We start from the raw sequence: 20,642 nt of genomic DNA on the forward strand, positions 1-20,642 counted from the left end.
CAACTTTGTCACGGCAGAGTGCCATGGAATTTGTTACACAAACCAAGATCACTGCAATATCCCTGGGTGATCTGCTCTTTGGAAACCATCTGGAATATGCGATCCGTGCCTGACTCAAAGATTGCCATACAAGAAAGTAAAACCTCACAGGAGAAATGTAAAGACCACCACACGTAACCCAAGCCCCACTGCTGCAGAGGGGAGGGAACCTGAGACGCTCCTCTCTCCAAAACACACACTTAGGATTGTTGTAGCAGGCATGCTACTCTGAATACTGTCTCCCAAGTGTTTTACTTGGTGTGATGTTATCAGGTTTTCCCCAATACCTTTAAAAAAAAAATCCTAGCAGTGTGACTTTATCCGTTGTGGTTTCTCAGGACTCCATGCCCATCCTGGGTCAGCTGTCCCAGTGTTCAGGAAACAGGAAATAGACAGCCCCCAGGACACCTGAGTCCCAAGTCCACATGTGCATGTGTTCCCAGCCACCACGAACCTCAAGTGGATTCAGTTTTCCACAGACCAATTCCTGCGTCACTATCCACTCGAGTGGGCGGGAAAGTTCTTCCTGAGCCCCACCTGCATTCAGTTCCTATTAGCTTGAAACAAAACAAATTGTAGCCATTTGGGGGCGCATATGCTGAGCTCCAGCTAATTGTCAGTAGCAGTGGTCACCTCCTGGGTGCTGAGGTTGGCCTCCTGTGCACAGGATGTGTGCAGGTATGGCACCCCTCCCCTCTCGGTCAAGGTGGGACACGTGCTCCTCCTCAGGAGTTGGGACTCACCTTCCCCAGGGCCCTGAGGCCTCTCCCAACCCATCCTGGAATAGTAGTGTCACTGGTGGGACTGATAGGAGGGAAGGGCTTGTGTGTGCTGCATGAAGGAAAAAGTTGTTGTAGGGGAGCATGCGTTACTCTAGCTACCTCCAAAGGGAAGGAGCAAAGATATGTAGGTTGCAGCCCTCAGGCCTCTGTGTGGGACCAGCGTACTAGCCTAATTCCCCTACCGGGAGGAACAGGAATAGTATTCCCCATCCTGACCTTCACGGACTCCTAAGGCCTGAACATCTGGTGGGTGGCTCCAGGGCTCCCCCATGTAAACAGGCACACACAGTCAGGCCCTAAATTAAAGTGTCATAGGCCTCTTGGGGAGCTCAAGTTTCCTGCCGCAGAACATGAGCCTGCTTGATAAAACGATTTCTGTTGTGATAAATGTGGATTTTCTGTGGTAGAGACAAAGGCGCCCTTGAGTCCAGGGGGGGACCTAAAACAGCACGTTGCTGAAAAGTATTTCCTGATCATATTTTTAGCACCTGAAAAAAAGATTTTTTTTCTCTCTCTCTCTCTTTGCCTGTGGGTCTCGTGTGTGTGTGTGTGTGTGTGTGTGTGTGTGTGTGTGTGTGTGTGTGTGTAATGTGACGCCCAGCAACAACAGTGAGATCTGTTAGTCCCACCACCACACCCCCAACCTTGTGTCCCAGGCCTTGCTAAAAATCTGCACAGGGCACCCAGTTGGGGATGCTGTAAGCACCATACCACTGACCCTTGATGGAGATCCGAGGATCCAGCCTGCAGCTGGACCCGCGCACAAGCCCAGCTCTGAGATAGGCCTCTGTCCTGGCAGCCCGCAGCTGATCAGTAGATTCCAGTGGAAAGCAGACAGGAGCCCACGTCTCACCACTATTTCACCATACCTGGAGGGACAATTTTCAATCAACGACTCTATTGAGCACCGCTGTGTACTTGACAGTGCGCTGAGTGCTGTGGCAACCCAGTAGTCCCCAAGCAGACTTAAACCTTTTACCAGGACCCCTGAGGCATGCGTTCCAGCAGAAGGTTGTCAGTGCTGAGACGGGACCCATGGCTGGACACTCTGGGTAAAGCAAGGGTGTGTAGTTGGAGAGAGCTTCCAAGGAGGCCCTATGCCCAACACCAGGAAGCGAGAGGCTCCTAGATCCCCAGCATGGTGGCTAGGCCTGCTGGTAACTCTGTGCTAGAGGCTGTGCGGGAGGATGCCTTGTGAGGTCTGGTCTAAACCCTGGTATGGTCTAGTCAATGAGATGAGGGAATTTACCACAGAGTACTCTTAAATCCAGAAGCCTGGCCTGAGGGCTAATCTGTTTTTGTTTTGTTTTTGCTAGACAGGGTTTCTCCTTGTAGCCCTGACTGCCCTGGAACTCACTCCGGGCTCGAACTCAGAGATCCACCCACCTCCCAAGTGCTGGGACTAAAGTCACCACCACACCTAGTACCAAGGGCTGATCTATACAGCAGAACATTTCACATCTCCAGCCTTGGCTTACCCCTCTGCCAAACAGAATCACTACACAAAGCTGGAGGGGTGGGCCAGAGGAAGGCAAGCCATGCGCCAGATATAGGGTAGAAGTGGTCAGTGCAAACCAAAATGGTGGTCAGGGGCCGCCTCCTTAAATCTGGTGCCTGGCCCAGAGCTGAGGCAAGGGTGTTAGGAGTCTCACAGTGGTGAGTCTGCTGAGAACATGATCTGTGTGAGCTAGGAACTCCTGGCTGACACAAGGAGAACTCTCTGCTATACTTTAAAAATAATATGCAATGTCCCTTGCTGTAACTGAAACACAGCCCATGCTTCTTAGAGAGATTTCAGGACATATAGAAAAAAAACCCCGCAAAGCCAGTACAAACCAGAATCTCAGTGACAGTTTGGGTTTTTTGTTTGTTTGTTTGGTTGGTTGGTTGGTTGGTTGATTTGTTTGTTTGTTTGTTTTTTCTTGCTTGCTTCTTGAGAGGTAGCATTTTGTCTTTGGGGACCCCAGATTTGGCTTACAAGTCACATGTCACCCAACAGTAGCATCTGGGATCAGACAACATGGTGGAAACTGAAGCTCCAGGAGTCCCCAGGGGGTCACAGAAAGAGACCAGATTGCACCCCTGAGGCAGGACAGCTATTTACAAAGCAATTCTCCAGAAGAGTAAGGAAGGTTAAGGAGCCACAGCCACTGACTTGCCCACGGGGCCTGGGTGACCAGCCTACCCGGTTTCCCTAACATTGTGATACAAGACTAATCCCTTCAGGAAAAGCTGTTACAGGAGAGAAAGCTGTGCAAGTCTTCGAGTCTCCCAGACCCAAGGTTCATCCTCAGTGAAACCAGATAAGGAACAGACCCTGGGACAGGCTTCAGCTGGTACTGAAAGTTAATGCCCTAGGCTAGGGCTGGGGTGTGGCCACACAAGGTTCATTTAAATGTTGCGGGGTGAAGTGGCCCAGACTGACATTCAATAAGGAAAAGCCAGATGCTCTGGCCTGACTGGGACCCCAGAGGACGCACAGGAAGCCTGTTCAAAATCAGGCCTTAGGGCAACAAGTCAGCTTCGGAACTGCTGGGTTAGCCCAAGCCCCTCCTGTGGGCAGGCCCTAAGCTGGTGACAGGAGAATGTAAGTCCTCACCTCAAGATAGCCCAAACGCAAGGGAGCAAGAGGGCCTCCGGTCTGGAGGTGGAGCCACCCCAGTACTAGTTCGACTTTAATGAGCCTGGAGACAGGAGGGCCTGGGAGCTGCGCTCTGGCCCCCTCCCACCCAGAGGACCAGCAAGTTAAAAATGCCACTATTTGCATGATCCCGCCTCTCCCCGCCCTTCCCGGGTGGCCGCCTGGGCAGGCTATTTAAACCCGGGTCCCCGCGTTAGGCTGGCGGTCTGCGGTCCTGCCTCGCACCTTCCTGAGCTGAGCGGGTCCCCGGAGTGTGACCCGAGCTAGCGGGAGAGGACGGTGCGGCCAGTCGGCCGTGCGGTGACTATAGCCACCTGCCCGAGCCCCGTGGCCCGCCCTCTGATCTTGGCGATGCGCCGTGGCGCCGCCTGGGCGCTGCTGCTGGCCGCAGCCCTGGGGCTCGGGGCGCGCGGGGTGCGCGCTGCGGTGGCCCTCGCCGACTTCTACCCGTTCGGCACGAAGCGTGGCGACGCCGTCACCCCGAAGCAGGACGACGGCGGCTCAGGGCTGCAGCCCCTCTCGGTGCCCTTCCCGTTCTTCGGCGCCGAGCACTCAGGACTCTACGTGAGTAACCCCGAGCTCGAGGGGGCTCCGGGGAGGGCGCCGCTGCCCTCCACCCCAACTCGCGCTGCCTCCGCCGCCAGCAACTTGGCACCGCGGCAGGCAGAGGTGGAATGAGGACAGCGCTTCCTCTCTCCCGCGGCCAAGGCCGGACAGCGGCTGGCGGGAGAGGCGTGGGCAGGGCGGGGCGAGCAGCCGCCAGGGCACCTAGGCGACAGCCAGGCCAGCGGAACGCGGCGCGCCCCTGCTGCTCATGGCCCGACCTGTTTGGGACGTTGGCAGAGTTCGACAGGCTTCCTCAGAGCTACGGGCACCGCAGTGCCTAGCGGGGAACCTCTGTGTTCCTTCACAGAAAACTATATGGCAGTGGGCACATAGCCTCTGGCCACAGTTTCCCCAGTGGGGCATCTGGCTTGTGATGGTCTCAGCTCTCTCTAAGCCATTCCAGCCTCACCCACAGTTAACACCCAAGCGCTGGGCCAGAAGGAGTTCTGGCATGAATTCCTTGCAGTTGACCTGCGCTGGGCAGGGCTGGCAGCTAGGGGCAGTGTAGAGGGGTTTACACCTCCCCGCCCCAGACCCTCCCCCCATCTTAGTCCGGAGGTTGTCCACTGAGATCAGACCCTCTAAACAGGGCTCCCAAGGGTAATTCCTCTCCCCATCCCCAGACACGGGTGCAGGAGAGGTCTCAGTGGTGACAAAGCGCCAGTCTCCATGTTCTCAGAGTCTGACCCTGAGCCAGTCACCTGTGCACAGACAAAGGGATGAGCTGTGGTGAAGCGACCACTTTGCACCAGCCTTGCCGTCTCCTGAATTACCCAAATCCACTTAGAGATGCCTGAGCCAACGTGGTCTATAGTTAAAACCCATGTTCTTACACACCCTCTGCCATGTCCAACACCAGTTACCATTAGCTCTCCCAACCATTCTGTCATTAGTACCACCTCGTCCACGATCAGTGCCTCCTCTGGCACACTTCCCTCTGCCATAAGCACCGCTGCCCTCAGCGGCCATATTGGCATCCCTGCCATCTTGAACACTGCCTCCATAACCAGTCACATGGTCCGCATTACCATCCTCCTGACTGACACTGTTCATGGGTCCTGTCCACCACCAACACCATCTTCAGAACCCTGCACCCCACAGTGACCAGCATCGTCCACACAGTCCACCGCTGTAACACTCCACAGCCTCATGGTTGACTTCCCTGCCTCCTCACCTTGGTGGCAGTGTCTGGTGACATGACCATGGAGGGGCATAGAGAGAGAAGAAAGGCAGAAAGACATCCCTGAAAATCCTTCCGACTGGGCAGAGTGAAGACTTCTGCTAGTAGGTGGTAGACAGGAAGAGCTGTGTTCTGGGTCTGCCCAGCAGGAAGAGGAATGCGGAACTGTCAAAATGTTCTTTAAGCATTCTGGCCCGGCTTGGATTTTCCACTCCTAGTCACAGGTGAAAATATTAAGTGGTTGACCTTCTTAACATGAGAAACCGACCTCTGGCTCTTAGGAAAACACACGCCCTACCAGAGCCTCTCCCTGAAACACAGATACTCTTTAGAAAACAGTCACTGGTGTGGTCATGGTGTGCACAGTGAACCTCCCTGATCTCTTTGCTCAGTGGGAAAGAACATGGAGCTCTGGGAAGCCGTGCCCATACATCTGGCCTGAAACAGCACTTGGGGCACAGGCCTGGGCGACTGCCAGGGTTATCTGGAGGAAAGGAGGCGATGACTCTGGCGCACGGTGTCTGCTGAGTGTCCCAGTCTCACAGAGGCTGAGAGGGCCCTAGATGCCTCTGTCTGGCCCTCATCCATCTCCACATAGTGAGTTATGGTGTCGGTAGCTCTCCCGGCCCTGACAGCTTGTCTAAGAGTAGGCTCTCAGGCGTAGTGAGTGAAAGAATGACTGCCCCATCTCTCTGTGTCGCTCCACATCCTAGGGAAAGCTGGAAGTGCCCTGTGTGAGACTGGTACTGTTTGAGTCTCCCTTAGGGACGCGCAGACATGTTCTCTCAGAGTGACAGCTCCATCTTGAGGGTGGCTCCTATCTAGAAAGGACCTTGCATTCGGTCACTTTCTTGCGTCATAGTAACTGGCCCCGGAGTTGTTGAGAGCATGTGTTGTTGCTTAGCCCTTTGAACGCAGGTAAGGAGAAGCTCCTGGCGGGTGTGGGATACTGCCCACCACCTGCTGCCTGGAAATGTTACTGCCAGGTTTGTAGGAAAGACTGGAAGCTGTGGTATGGCCGGCTGGGTCTCAGTCTTGTCTTAGTTGGCACTGGGAGCCCCCACTATGGCCTTGGCCAGCATATTACCTGTCAGCATCTGCTCCTTAATTGTCAGAAAAGGGGGAGCCACTTGAGTGCCGTATCCTTCAGGGTGCTGGGCTCCTACAAGGTGGTACAGTAGCTGTAAGCATGGGTCTTCCACTTGTATATCCAACCTGATCTGGATGAAGAGGTGAACAGGGTGGTGGCCCTCTGGAAGGTCACCTCCAGCCATTCTCCAAGTGGATCCTCCAGTGGTACTGAGCCTCATGCCCTCTGACCTCCCTGACACATACTATACTGGTCTTTGGGAAAACTCTGGGGCCAGAATGTGGATCCTGGGGTGGGAAAACAACAAGGATTTACAAGTCAGAGAATAGGTCCCAAAGGCAAGAAGGACTGTTAATAGACTGACTTGAACCCTTGCTGACCAGTTCATCAGTTCTCATACTCTGGAGGCAAAGCTTGACTCCACACTATCCAATGAGCCTGTGCTGGTCTCCCCGCCCTTAGAGAACAGCCCTGGCTCTGCCTTTCGGACACTGGGCCCAGAGCAGCTTCTTGTGTTTCTGTCAGCATGCAGTCTTGTTATTCCTTGGTGTTCCGGTTTAACTCAGGCAGAGCAGACAGTGGTTTCTCCCTCTGTCTGATGCCAGGTTCTACTTGTACATGGTCCCGGGTCTCAGCAGGTCACTGTGTGTCAGCGGGGATTTTCTAGATGACCAGAGCTGGCAGCCAGACATCCTGTACAGTGACAGTTAGACTTGGGGAAGTAGAACCAGGCTGCAGTGAGAAGTGCAGGTGAGGAAGCCCAGCTTAGTCTGAGAATTCAGACTAATAACCCACAGGTTTGAGTGACTGTCCACCTGCCTTCTTACTGTGCCCTCATAGTGGGACCCAACCTGAAGTCCTGTTTCTCTGAAACAAGGTCCAGGCATCTGTCCCCTACAGACGTATCTTCACTGAATGCCCGGCTCCTGGCCTGCCTTACTGTCCGCCCTCTCTACTTGTAGACAGACTCTCTGGCATGAAGAACATCAATGTGATGCTGTGTTTCTACCCCTGCCCACACTTGCCTGGTTCTAGTGGCTCTGACACTTGTCTTAAGACTAAGATGTGAATCCCCTAAGGGCCCAGGACCACAGGAGAGGGCGTTATGTAGAGAGGGACAGCACAGACAAACAGCCCGGCTAGGGCAAGCATGGCTTCTTGTTCTGACTTCTAAAACACTCACAGCATCATAATGGTTGTGACATTTATTTCCTCTCTGATAAGGGCAAAAGGATGTGAGGTTGAACGTTTTCTAGCTGGCCTGTAGTCTGTCTGCCTTTCTCTCTTTCTTTCTTTCTTTCTTTCTTTCTTTCTTTCTCTCTCTCTCTCTCTCTTTCTTTCTTTCTTTCTTTTCTCTTTCTTTCTTTTTTGATGGAAGTGTTTATGCTTCCTTACATTTAATATGGATAAACCTGTATAGCTTTTGTGTTCAACAAGAGGGCCTTACCACCAGGTTGTGGAGAGTGACCAATTACCAATGACTCGAAGGCTCGAGTACAGGCTAATGTTAGGGGGGCGGCATACGGAACTGCTTTGGCCAACATTCTGTCTTTGAATAGAACTTTACCCCTTCAAATACAGTGCCAGGCATCCAGCTATTTCCCCATGCTGCTTCATGCTGTTGCCATAGTTTCATGGCTGTCATAAGCCCAAATAAACAGCCGATTGTCATTTAGGGAGGTTTTTAGATTGGATGGTCTTCTCTGTTTACCCAGGCTGCCACTTCCAGACCTCCCTATATCTTACTATTCTAACGTGGCTTCCTGGAATATTTCTTGTAGGATTCACTGGCTGAGCGTCCGTACTCTAGTCTGAGAAGCGTATCGATTTCTATTCGTTTCAAAAGCTATGTCTGCAGCATGGATGTAGAATTCTGGGTTGGGCATTCCATTCTTAAAGAAGGTGTCTGTCCCACTGGCTATGCATGTGCACAGCTCCTAGCATTCTCACAGCGCCACTGGGTCTAACGTGTCTTCTTCCCTCTCACTGCTTCCAAGAGTTCCCTCTGGCCAAGCATATCACTGGGAGTCATTTTGTCATGATAACGTTTAGAACAATAGGATTTTACCCTAGGTCTCTGGGCTATCTAGTCTCTGGTTCTTGGTCACTCAAGCAGTGTCAGTTTTAGGCTCCATCTCGTGGAGTAGGCCTTAAGTCAAATCAGATACTTGTTGGTCACTCCCACAGAGTGTGTGCTGCCATTGCCCTAGCCTATCTCACAGGTGTCACGCCACCGTACATCAAAGGGTTGGCGGCTGGCTTGGTGCTATCTTCCTGTACCAAAGACACTGGGATGTAGGAATGAGGGCTCTTTGCAGGCACCATCTTGACTTCTCCATGTTCAGTGGGCTGTGTGTTGTCTTTGGCAGTAGGGCCTTGCTGTCAGTTTGTGAAAAGCAGTCTGAAGTCTTGGCAGCAGCGTGGGTTATTTGGGGATTCCCATGGGATCCCTTTGGCCCACAATTCAATTAGATGTAACCCAACCCCAGTAGTGGAGATGGCCTGTTGGGACTCTGTGTCTCTCATTATTTGACAATTTCATTTAGATCACCTCCATATATGTGTATATTTTAAGATGCTTCTGTATTAGGTGTCCATACGACCCTTCAAACATCCTTTACTGTTAGCCGTCTCTCCCACACATTCCCTTCCTCATTTCCTCTCTTCTCCCCTCCCCCACCTGATCCTCCTGTCCCAGCCCCCCCCCCAATATCCTTCCATAATTATCTACTCTATTTCCCTTTCCTAATGAGATCTATCTCATTATAAGGGTGTGGGATACCTCACTCAGGATGATTTTTTTTTCTGGTTCCATCCATTTGCCTGCAAATTTCATGGTGTCCTTTTTTTTTTTTTTTTTTTTTTTTAGAAAAACATCTGTGTAATACTCCACTGTGTAAATATACCACAATGTCTTCATCTATTCATCTATTGAAAAAACATCTAGGTTGTTTCCCGTTCCTGGCTCTTATGACTATAGCAGCAATGAATATGTTTGAGCAGGTGTCTTTGGGCATATGCCCAAGAGGGGGAGGGATAGCAAGTACTTGAGGTAGACTGATTGAGTTGGGGTGTTTTCAGATTTACTGACAGTCCGATCTGCAGTGGCCCAGCCTCGTACAATACCATTCAGTGTGGTCTTTGCTTTGATATGGCCTTTGTTTTTGATTCTGAGGATTGAGCAGGCTAGGTAAGTGTTCTGTCACTTAGATACATCCTCAGCCCTTGGTTTTTCAAGACAGTCTCACTATATATCTTAGACTAGCTTTGAACTTGTAATCCTCCTGTCTCAGGTGTGTCCATGCTAATGTTACAGACACATGGCAGCATGCCTGACTCAGTGTATTTTATTTTAGATTTTTACTCATTTATGTGTGCATATTCACCTGTGTGAGTGATCGTGTGTGTGTGTGTGTGTGTGTGTGTGTGTGTGTGTGTGTGTGTGTGTGTGTGTAGGCCAGAGTAAGCCTTGGGTATCTTCCTCAGTCCTTTTTGATTTTTAACACCAGGTCTCTCATTAGCCTGGAGTGTGTCAGTTCAGCTAGCTTGGCTGTCCAGGGAACTCTGAGGTCCCACCCATCTCTTCCTCTCCAGCAGTGGGATTACAGATGTGAGCCGCAGCTCAGCTCTGTTTGAAGCTTCTAGGGCCCCCACGCATATGCAGCAAGCACTTCGCTGAGACATCTTTTAGTCCTCAGCTGCTTTGTTTATTTATTTATTTTACTAATAGAATAATAGTACTAATAGAACTAGCAGGACCAACAGAAGTTTTAATTGTTTCCACATCTTTTATTTCTCTTTTCCTTTCACTTATATGGCTTATATGTAGACTAGTTGCTTTAGTACTAATTTTAGAAGGTAATTTCAGGGAACTACTTTGACTACGTGCTCGGAAAATAGACGAAAAAGAATGGCAAATAAATACTGAACTCCGAACTTGGTTTTGTTCTTCACAGGTGTGTTTGTAACTCTGAAAGGAATGAATGAATAAGTAAAGGCACAGGGACTGATGTGAGCGTCCTCCTCGTTACTTTCTATTACATTGTTTCTAGTGAAACACTGACAAAGCAGTTTAAAAGAATGGGTTTATTTAGCTTACACTTCAAGGTCACAGTCCACCATTAAGGGACATCCGGGCAAGAACCATGGAGAAATGCTGCTTGCTGGCTCGCTCTCCTTTCTGGCTCGCTCTCCGGCTTGCTTGCTTGCTTGCAGGCTCATGCTTAGCTAGCTTTCCTGTACAACCCAGGGCCTGGGTATAGAACCGCCCACAGTAGGCTGGGCCCTCCCGCATCAATTAGTACTCAAGACAATCCTGCACACATAAGTCCAGACCTGTCTGACCTAGGTAATTCCTCAATCAAGGCTTTCCTCCCAGAGGACTCTGGGCTGTGTCAAGTTTACAACAAGGCTTATAGGACACAGAGCATCACTGTTAGAGATGACAACTGAAGGTTCAGAGAGGAGGAAGCATAAAATAAAATGTGGCTTTGTGTTGGGTTTGAGTTGGACGGATCACTTTGACTTACAGTACCTGCATCTCTGTGTGTCTCGTGAGAGTGGATTCGGACGTGGGAATATGTGCATGATGAACATATGTAAGTGTTTACAGTCCTGGCAGAAATAGTCCCCTGGGGTGACAATAGAGCTGAAAATTCCCATCACCCTGGGACATCAGGATGACTTAGTGAAGCACATGACTGGTGTGCTTGTGGTGACGAGAACCTCCTACACTTCGGGCCAAGCAAGTTAGACTTCCTGGCCAGCAAGTCCCCAGGAATATGGTCTCTACTACTCAGCGCTGGGATGACAATCATGACGTCACACCTGGCTTTTTAATGAGGGTTTCAAGAATAGAACTCATGTCCCTGTGCTTTTGAGGCAACACTAAGCCATCTTCCCAGCCTGATATACGTGCATGAGGTGGGGTGTGTATTTCTTTACAAAGCAGGCCAAGTTATTTGCTCACCAAGCCTTCCATAATTATGCACCCACTGACCTGCCCCCTTGTCCTTGAGACTCGGTGCATGCTCAGGTCTCCTAAAGGTTCTCGGAATACAGAGAGAGAATGCTTCTAGGCAGAGCCTTGACCCTAATCGTCCACGGCAAGCTCAGTGTCCTCTGAGCTTATACAGAGCTTATCAAGAGTCAGACATAGCTAGCCTCTCAGGCCCCTGAGACAAACATTATCTGTTGTCTGTACTAGATGGCAGGATGGGAAGTGGAGAAGGCACAGGAACTTTAGAGGACCACTGGGGATGAGAACCGGAACGAGATCCCAGAGACACGACCACTGTACCCAGGAGTCCAGTTTGGAGGACTCCACGCTCTATGTGGGGAGGAGGCCACAAGCTTGGCCTGGGAATTCTCCCTCTGACATGGCAGCTGCAGCTCTTCTGGGAGGCCAGAAAGAGGCTCTTCTCCCTGCAGGCTAAAGGCCCAAAGTTTCAAGTGAGTCCAGGAGGCAGTGGCCTAGCCAGTGGTGGACACAAAAGGGTGTTAGACCATGAGGCATGGCACAGTCATTACTCACTGGCGGGGAATGTCCAGATGGCTGGGTTCTGGCCCTGCTGAACCTGGCACTTAAGCAGCACCTGGTCAGGTGTGCTGGGGGTGAAGCAACAGCTCCATTCACACAGGACAAGTCAGAGACATCTGGAGACGGTGCATAAAAGAGCACCTCCGGCCATACTCTGTCACAGGCTTAGATAAAGACATCATACCAGAAAGTGAGCTAAGGGAGACACTGTGGACAGATGGCAAGAGTAAGCACAGACAAAATCCCAAATGACCCCTCCTGCAATTTATCCTGACTGCCCCTAGTGACTCTCTTGTCCCTCCCACAATTATGTATATAACTCCATGATGGCTGTCTCAAGGTGCTTTTCTCGGGGAGCCCTCCAGGGCTGAGAATAAGGGATGCTCACACAGCAGTCCTGCCCAGGACACCAGCCCCCACCATGCCTGTAAGAGGATCCCTAGCTGCCCAGAAGGCTGACAGGAAATGAAAGACATGCCTATAGCCCTCAAAACAAGTGTAAAAAACATGGGGTTGGGAGAACTTTGTCATCTGGGTCAGGATAGAGAAGCCGAAACTGGGATTGATCTGATCAGATGTTGGCATGACTAGAGCAGTCTCTCTTGTAGGCCAGAGCCTCTACTCAGAGCAGCCTCTGGCCCCAGGCTTCAGGGTAGTTGGCCCAAGCTCGGGTCACATTGCACTTGGTGTTCAGGCGTTCCTGACTTCAAACAAGTCGGAAATGCCAACAGCCCTGCCTCTCTGCTTCCTCCAGCCAGGGCCACCTTCCTGCAGAAGCAAGAAGGGGGAAGTAAGGGGGAGCGGTGACAGGAGAGTGTGGGCAGGCAGGCATGTAGGCAGTCACACACCATCCAGGATACTCTAACCTCCTCCACTGTGTGCTCCCAGCCTCCCAAGGAAGTTGGGCAGCTGACCAGGAATCTCGGCTTGCCCCTGCACAGCCTGGTCCTGGCAAGGCTAGCTAGCCAAGGAGGGGAGGGCATCCCTGGGAAGCAGGGATGGTCTATACTCTTCTCTGTCCTCTGCAGACTTTGCCAGCAGTCATCCTGAAGGGTCCCTCCTGGAACATCACCCACCCTGGAGTGTGACTCCAAGTGGCAGCCCTGTTTGTCTCAACAACAGGTGTTCAGCCTGAAGAGAGGGCGGTGTTCCTGAACTGGCCCAAGAACTGCTGGTCCCAGAGGAGGCCTGGGAGTGGCCACAGGAAGGCCCTGCAGGCCTAACTTTCAGGAAAGGGCCAGGGAAGGCTACGACGACTCTGGAACCAAGGCCAGGCAGATCCTTCTTCCCAGGGTGGCAGGCTTTTTTTTTTTTTTTTTTTTTTTTTTGTGGTGGTGGTGGTGGAGGTGGAGGTGGTGGGAATTCGGCATTTCTGCAGGTGCAGCCCCCACTTAGGACAACGTCTGGGCTCATGATCAGGTTTCTGAGGAGCTAGTGGCTGAGTAGCTGACTGGATGTCACCTGTAAAGCAAGGGCAAGGATCAAACAGTTGCTTGTCTAGGAATGCCTGGCATCTAGGGTTCTGGGAGGGACGGGAAGGAGGGGGGATCAGTCAGGCACTCAGGTCTCATTCCTTCTGGTTTTCCACACTGTCCTGCATGTTTTGCAAAGTGGCGTCACAAGTACACAGAAACTATAATAAATGACATGTAGGGAGACACAACTTCTGCCGGGGCCTGAAGCGGAGGGCAACGCGTTACTCCCTAGACCTCTGGCCTGGGCCTTGCCGTTGCCCACCTCCACAAGAAACTCATGCATCCCATCTGGAGAAAGGAAGGCAGTGACACTGTGCCCAGGAAAGGGAATGAGCCAGCCCAGCATCTGGGCTCCCATACCTGCTCTGCTGTGGTCCTGGCACTGCCCAGGCCTGGCATGGGAACAGGGCTGGCTTGTTCTGCCTCCTTCCTGGACTCTCTCCCCCCACAGCTCTGGGCCTGCTCCTACCCAACCCTGAGAAGAACAGCAGCAGTGTAGGGTGGAGCTGAGGAGACCTTAAAGGCCAGAGGCCTCTTCTAAACACAGGGTACACCTCACACTCTAAGGCAGGAAGGAAAACTCAGGGGGCTGTGAGTGGTCCATGAGCGTGTGGTTGTGGGGAGGGGGCAGCACAACAGGACCCCAGTCTGTAGGTGGCACATCGCCATCTGTAGTGCCAGCCCCAAAGACACTGACCACCTCTTAGTCAGTAGCCTTTGCCGTCTGTGACTTTTAGTCTTTATATCTTTTCTCTAAAGCACAGTCAGAAAGGGATTCCTGACGTGTGTGTACCAAGAAAAGCAAGTGTAATGCAGACCCCGCTGGTCTTTCCTCCCAGAAGAGGCCTAGGGCTGTCCACTGTACCCTGCACCCCACCTCTGGGTGGTCCCCACTGGCCAACCCCTGCATGTCCCTCTGGCTCTAACAGCAGGTCCTTGAGGCCTGTCCACAGCCTTCACTCCATCCACAAAGAGGTACCACCTTCTTTCCTTCACTGTTTCCAGAGCAACCACATCTGGCTACCCTGCTCCCGATGGTCCTGTCTACTCCTTGTCATTGCTGTGTGACAGTCAGAGAAGACTGTGAGATGTTTATGTGCCTTACAGTGATAGACACTGGTTCTTCTTAGTTTTGTTTTAGTTAAATTTCCCAGTTTTATTGGAGTAAAATTGACAAAATTACGTGTGTGTGTGTGTGTGTGTGTGTGTGTGTGTGTGTGTGTGTGTGTTTGAGTTTTATGCAATGCAATGATTATGTGTACACTGAGAATGACGGCCATGGTAAAAACGTGCCTTCCTTTACGGGTGCTTGGCACAGGTGGGATTTGATCTGATATCAAGCGAGTGATACTGTATTTCCAATGCAACTAACACCATGGGACTAGAGCCTTATATAACTAATGCCTGAAGACTAAAATCCATTCCTGCTGCCTCTTGCCCCCCCTCCCCCAATTTCCCATGTCTTACACATCTACTCTCTGCTCTGAGGTTCGTGTTTTCACATTCTCTGTGTGAGGCCATGTGGTGTTTGTCTTTCTGTGCCTGGCTATTCCACTGTCACGGTGACATCCAGGCTTAGCCGTCTGGTTGCAGACGGGAGAATATTCTAGGGAGGGGTGCATACTTCGTGGACACCTATGGGTGTGCTTGGTGGTGAAGGCACGTGCTGATGAGCCTGATGACTTCAGTGCAGTCCCTCGGGTCCATATCACAGGAGAGACCAGCTCCTACAAGTTGTCCACTGACCTCTACACATAGGCCATAAATATGTAGCCACCCCATCATACCCACAACTAACTAAATGTTTTTAAAACATAAGGTGGACGGCAATATAGGGAGAAAGCCAATGTTCTTCTTGTCTGGCTTCTGCAGGTGTGTACATGCATGTACACACACACACACACACACACACACACACACACACACACACACACACGAAAGAAAAACCAGGGCCATTTTGGGAACATAAGCTAGAAGGACAGATATTAAAACTTACCGTGGGGTTGGGGATTTAGCTCAGTGGTAGAGCGCTTTCCTAGCAAGCGCAAGGCCCTGGGTTCGGTCCCCAGCTCAGAAAAAAAAAAAAAAAAAAAAAAAAAAAAAAGAAAGAAAAAGAAAAAAGAAAAAAGAAACTTACCGTGATGGGGAAAGCTCAGGAGGCCTCAACCCTATACAAAGAACTACAGTCAACAAAGGAAGGCTGAGGACAGGAGAAACAGTCCTTCCCCATGGAAGACTATTTCCCCAGTTGGTCATCCAATACCAAATGGTGACCAGCCTGCGATCACACATAGAAGTAACACTGTACAGCTGAGCAGGTTGTGTTTGAGAATTCATATTTATGTGCCTAAATATATGCATGTGACAACAATTAATGAGAGAAAGAAGCCATCCATTTGGAAGAAAGAGTTTTGAGGAAGGGAGAAAAAGGGAGGAATGATACGAGTATATTATAATATTAAAAAATAAAAGGAATAACTAAAAAGTACAAAGCAAACGAACAAAAAATGAAAAACAAAAACTTTTCCCGAGGCCTCCCTGCCCAGAAGTCCCAGTGCAGAGTCAGAAATGACAGAAAGCCTGAAGCAGGAGCTTTCTGCTTCTGCAAGGCTGGGAGGATCCGCCTGTCTCTAGGATTACAGACCCTCAGACCATGCCCAGCTTTAACTTATGGACTGGGGATTTTCTCCTTCAACTTTTTTTCTTCCATTTTTATTAAATTGGGTATTTCTTATTTACTTCTCCTTCGATTTTTAAATTTATAATTTAAATTTTATGAGAATTGGTTTAATCAAACATTAAGATAATTAGTTTGTAATATAAGCTATGCCTCATATTCCTAACAAAGCCACAACTTGATGACTCTGAGGAATTTATCCCCTTTACATATTGCCAGACTCAATCACATACACGATGCTGCTCAACAACTGTCTGTCCAGGTCAAGTCATGTGAGCCTCTTTCAGAGAGTTCTTCTGTCTGAACCTCTTACTGAGTGACTGGGGACAACATGGAGGCCCAAGGAGATGTCACGCACATCGTGGGTTTGCTCTCTTAGCTTAGGAGCCTGGCTTTTACAGTAAGCCTGCTCTCCAGCCCCAAGAGGACAATATTTCATCTCTCAGGGCTGAGCTCTGCAAACACAATCCAAGGAAATGGCCTTGCCGATAGCTGGCAGGGACTGGCATTCTTGTTTGTAGCAAAAAACAAGGCTGGGGCCAGAGTGAATACGTCCCTTACCGGGCTGCCTCCTCAGCCCACATGGTTTTGCCCAGACATTTTACCAGAGAATATTTTCAAGTGGTCACAAAGTGACCGATGTCCATTTGTCACCCACTGGTCTGCTGAGGCCCCATTAGGAATGGTGAGGTGTGACACCATTACACCTGCATGATGGTTGTGAAATGATGTTTACCCCTAGGAATCCATGAGGCCTCGTGGTCTACTTTGATGATGATACAGCCGTGCCAGCTCTCCTTTGGCTGGCATTTAGACTGAGTATCTCCAAACTGGAACCTTTGGTTCATTTTAATGAACTGTGTGGCGGACAGGTGTGTGCATCTGCATCCTGTGCTGTTTGTTTCAGCTGATGGGCAGGTGATCCCAGTCTCCATTGCCTTGCGGTTTGGCTAACCACACCAACTCAAGCAGAACGAAGTTTACTACACTTGATCTTAGCCAAAAGGCTAGAGAAGCGATGGACTCCCTTTGCAAACTTTCTAACTGTTGTAACCTTTGTAAACCCTCAGTGCATGCAAGTGACCCGACCTTGCCTGAGGAGTTCTAGCAGCTAGGGCATACAGGCTAAAACAGCTGTAACTGCCTTCCAGCCCCTCAAGGTGGGGAAGTGATCAGGTCCTAGCCCCAGATGTCCCTAAGGACCCTAATGGTCCTTTTCTAATGGCCTGAGGCCAGAGAGCGGCCAGACTCTGCCCAACAAGAAAAAAAAAATATCCCACCAATCCCTGAGCTTGCCCTATAGATTGAGTCACGTAATCCCTCCAATGCCAGGCCACCCTGGAAAACTGGCCTCGCCCTCCGCAAGACACCCTCTGTGAACCCTGAGTGCTGCCCACTTCTCTGCTGCTTCTCACCGGCAGAGGCAGCCACCCTCCTGGGTTTTTCCCTCCTAATAAACTTCTCGTGGGAGGTTTGTTGTGGTGTGACCTTGTTGTGGTGTGACCTTGTCGTACTCCTTGGCTCTTGACTGCCAGGATTCCTTTCAGAACACAGTTGTAACACTTTTGCCAGAGCAGAGCTTTCACTGGGGAAACCTACCCTACCCACCAGACTCCCAAACCCCCACCCCTTCCAGAACAGAGCGGCGGCAACACTTTCACTGGGGAAACCATCTCCTGAGGGAGCCGAGTTTGTTACACACACCTGCATTAGGGAAATTTTCCAGCAGCTGGAGCAGAACTGCAACACTATCTGTTTCGTGGTTAGTTTTTTCAGCCATTTTGAGTATTTTAACTGCTCCATCTCACCTCTCTGTCAAGGATGTGCTGCTTCTGTGGTCTCAAAGATTCTCCAGATGGCACCGTACAACTGTTAACATACTGAAGCTCATTAAAAACTCCACTGTCCCATTACTCCCCCTTGGAGCATACAGTGACCTGAGGAGACTTCATTTTGATGCCTTTCCCAGGCAGAATGCCTTTGTTGTCTTGAGTTTTAATTTGTAGATCTTCTGCACTGTTCCATTAGCTGTGGTGTCCCTTTTGGTCCTTGTCCACATGGATTTATGCTCTAATTTCTCCTTTCTTCCCTTCTTGGATCTCTGACCTTGCGTTTCCTGTCAACTTGAGGTTGATTCAATCTTTAAGTGTGGGTCTGTATTTCTGTGTATGCATTTATTTCTGGCTGTGTAAATCACCTTCATTTAGCAGCTTCAGTGTCTCCTCTGAGCCTAGGTCTTTACGTTGGCACTGCTGTCTCCTGGCACACTGAACTTAAAATGCCACTGTTCTTTAGCTTCCATTAAAAGTCAAGTGGCACAGAGAGACCCACCAGAACATCAGGCAGAGCTTGAGAAGTCCTGCAGAAGAGGGGGAGGAGAGATTATAAGCATCAGAGGGGTCAAGGACACCACAAGAAAACCCACAGAATCAACTAACTTGGGCTTACAAGGGCTCACAGAGGTTGAACTGCCAACCAGAGAGCCTGGTTGGGACTGACTTAACCCTTCTGCATACATGTTATAGCTGTGCAGTTTGGTTTTCCTGTGGGGCTCCTAATGGTGGGAGCAGGAGCTGTCTCTGACTCTTTTGCTGGCTTGTGGGACCTTTTTCCTTATACTGGGCTGCATCGTCCAGGCTTAATAAGAGAGAACATGTCTAGGAAGCTGGCCCTTTTCTGAAGGGAAATGGAGGAGTGGTGGATCTGGGAGAAAGGGGAGGTGGATGAAGGTGAGGTGGGGGGATTGGGAGGGGAGTGGGGGAATTGTGGTTGGAATGTATAATAATAATATAATAATAGTAATAATAATAATAATAAGATGATGATGATGGTGGTGGTGGTGGTGGTGGTGGTGGTGGTGGTGGTGGTGGTGATGATGATGATTGAGATTATGCTTTATAAAAAAGTCAGCCATGAGCACCTGAACAGCTCCTGACTGTTGTCCGTCAGCTCTCTTCTTTCAGAGTGCCTTCCTGCATTTGGCTTTCTACTTTTTCCCAACTGGTTCAGTGTGGCTTTGTTTTAGTCCCCGAGGTCTGGAGGTGCAGCTGCATGTCTCTTGTCAATCCTGGAAGATTCTCCAATGCCTGTGTCCTTACTGCTCTCTGGTCCTTGTGCCGGCTCGTGCCTCTTCGCCTGTGATCCAAGTGCTCCATCTTGTCTCTGTTCCCAATTCCTGACAGTTACTTAACCCACCCGCCTTCCGGTTTCAGTTCACCACTTTTCTGTACTTGCATCAAATCCATTTTGAACTCTCTCCTGTTTCTTGGTTATATGTATTTGACTGCTTGTTACATTTTGCCTTTTGAGAAACCTTCTTTTATAAATACCATCAAGATTTTTTTTTTGCCATGACCCTTTCCTCCCAATTTTTTACTGTAATAAAATACATATGTCTTCGATTTTAGGTATGCACAGTTCTGTAGTGCTAACGTGCATTTAATTACTGTGTTAATCATTACCAGTTGCCATGTTCTTGTGCGGAGAAGGTCCCACAACCCTGACTAGGGACAGCAAGGGACTGAAGAAAAGAAGACCCACAGATACACATACGAGATCATGTGGCTTGGGTTATCGATGGAGACTGCACCCTGGAAGCTCAGCATGTCTAATTTATACAGTTGAACAGGGAGCTGACGTTATTGTGTCCTTGTGAACAAGGAGGCTTAGCTAATCTTGGCAGGAGCACTGTCCATAGGGGATCACTCTTCGGGCTGTAAATATCTAGAGGAGAAAGCGATGATGGATATTTCTGCAAACACTGTCAACATTTGAACTCAGACCCAAGACAGGTTTTGCAACTTAATTCCCCCTCCCCCATAGCCATCATCCATCCAAACAACAAGCTGAAACCCTAGTGCCCTGTGAGGTCAGAGCTAGAGAGAGTCCATCTGTAACAAAATGCCTTCTACTGTGCAGTGTATAAGCCACAGGATTTAAAGAACAGTCCTAAGGCTGAGAAGTCCAAGGCACTACCAGATCCCATAACTGGTGAGGCCTGACTTCTGGATCATAAACTGGAGTCTTCTCACATGGCAGAAGGCAGCATTTGGGTTTCTTTCATGAGGGCATTGATGTCATTCATAAGAGTTCTCCCCGATAACTGTACCAGCTCCCAAACACCCCACCTTTGACTTAAAGATTTAACACATGGCAGGTTAAGTATTAGCCAAGAAAACCAGAACACAGATGGGGTAGGCTAAACCGCCTCAGGAGAGCATGGCTAGTAAGTTTGAGGGTCAGGGAGAGCCTCCTGCCTGCTCGGAGACCCAAGCACACACTTCCCAACTTGGCCATCACAGCCTTTCCAAGCTATGCTGGTCCCTGAGCCTCTTGTTTATTATTTCCAAACTTGGCTCAATGCAGAGCCCTTGCCCACGCCCTCAAAGCCCTAGCATAGGCAGCAACTAAGCAGTGGGTTAACACACAGCTCAGAGCCTGGAGCTGCATACAAGGTGAGAACAGGACCACATGGTCCCGTTTCAGGCGTCAAGGGCTCTCAGCCAGCCTGAGCTGGACCGCTAAGAGGATGCTGGGAGGTGGGGCAGCTGAGATGGCACTGGGATGACCACCTTCTGCAGTGCCTGGTACATCTGCTTCCTGGCTTTCTGTCT

General features: G+C 50.2%; 1 protein-coding gene and 1 long non-coding RNA gene across 11 annotated transcripts in view; one reads left to right on the forward strand and one right to left on the reverse strand.

The window, feature by feature from the left end:
- The first annotated feature begins 3,632 nt into the window (after positions 1-3,632).
- Sned1 (sushi, nidogen and EGF-like domains 1) overlaps positions 3,633-20,642 on the forward strand; it is a 59,905-nt gene continuing 42,895 nt past the window's right edge. For 7 of the 10 annotated variants that reach the window (XR_005488918.2, XR_005488919.2, XR_005488921.2 and 4 more), the window contains exon 1: positions 3,633-4,026. Coding sequence is in view for 7 of the 10 variants with exons in the window: in XM_039083766.2 (XP_038939694.1) it covers positions 3,814-4,026 (213 nt within the window). In the remaining 3 variants the exon portion in view is untranslated. 10 annotated transcript variants of the gene reach the window in all.
- On the reverse strand, positions 10,107-20,413 carry LOC134480612 (uncharacterized). Its single transcript, XR_010055064.1, has 2 exons — positions 17,734-20,413; positions 10,107-13,338 (listed from the first exon to the last, which is right to left on the reverse strand). It is a non-coding gene; the product is annotated as an uncharacterized LOC134480612 (long non-coding RNA).

The sequence above is a fragment of the Rattus norvegicus genome, chromosome 9, assembly GCF_036323735.1.
Source record: "Rattus norvegicus strain BN/NHsdMcwi chromosome 9, GRCr8, whole genome shotgun sequence".
NCBI classification, from domain to species: domain Eukaryota; kingdom Metazoa; phylum Chordata; class Mammalia; order Rodentia; family Muridae; genus Rattus; species Rattus norvegicus.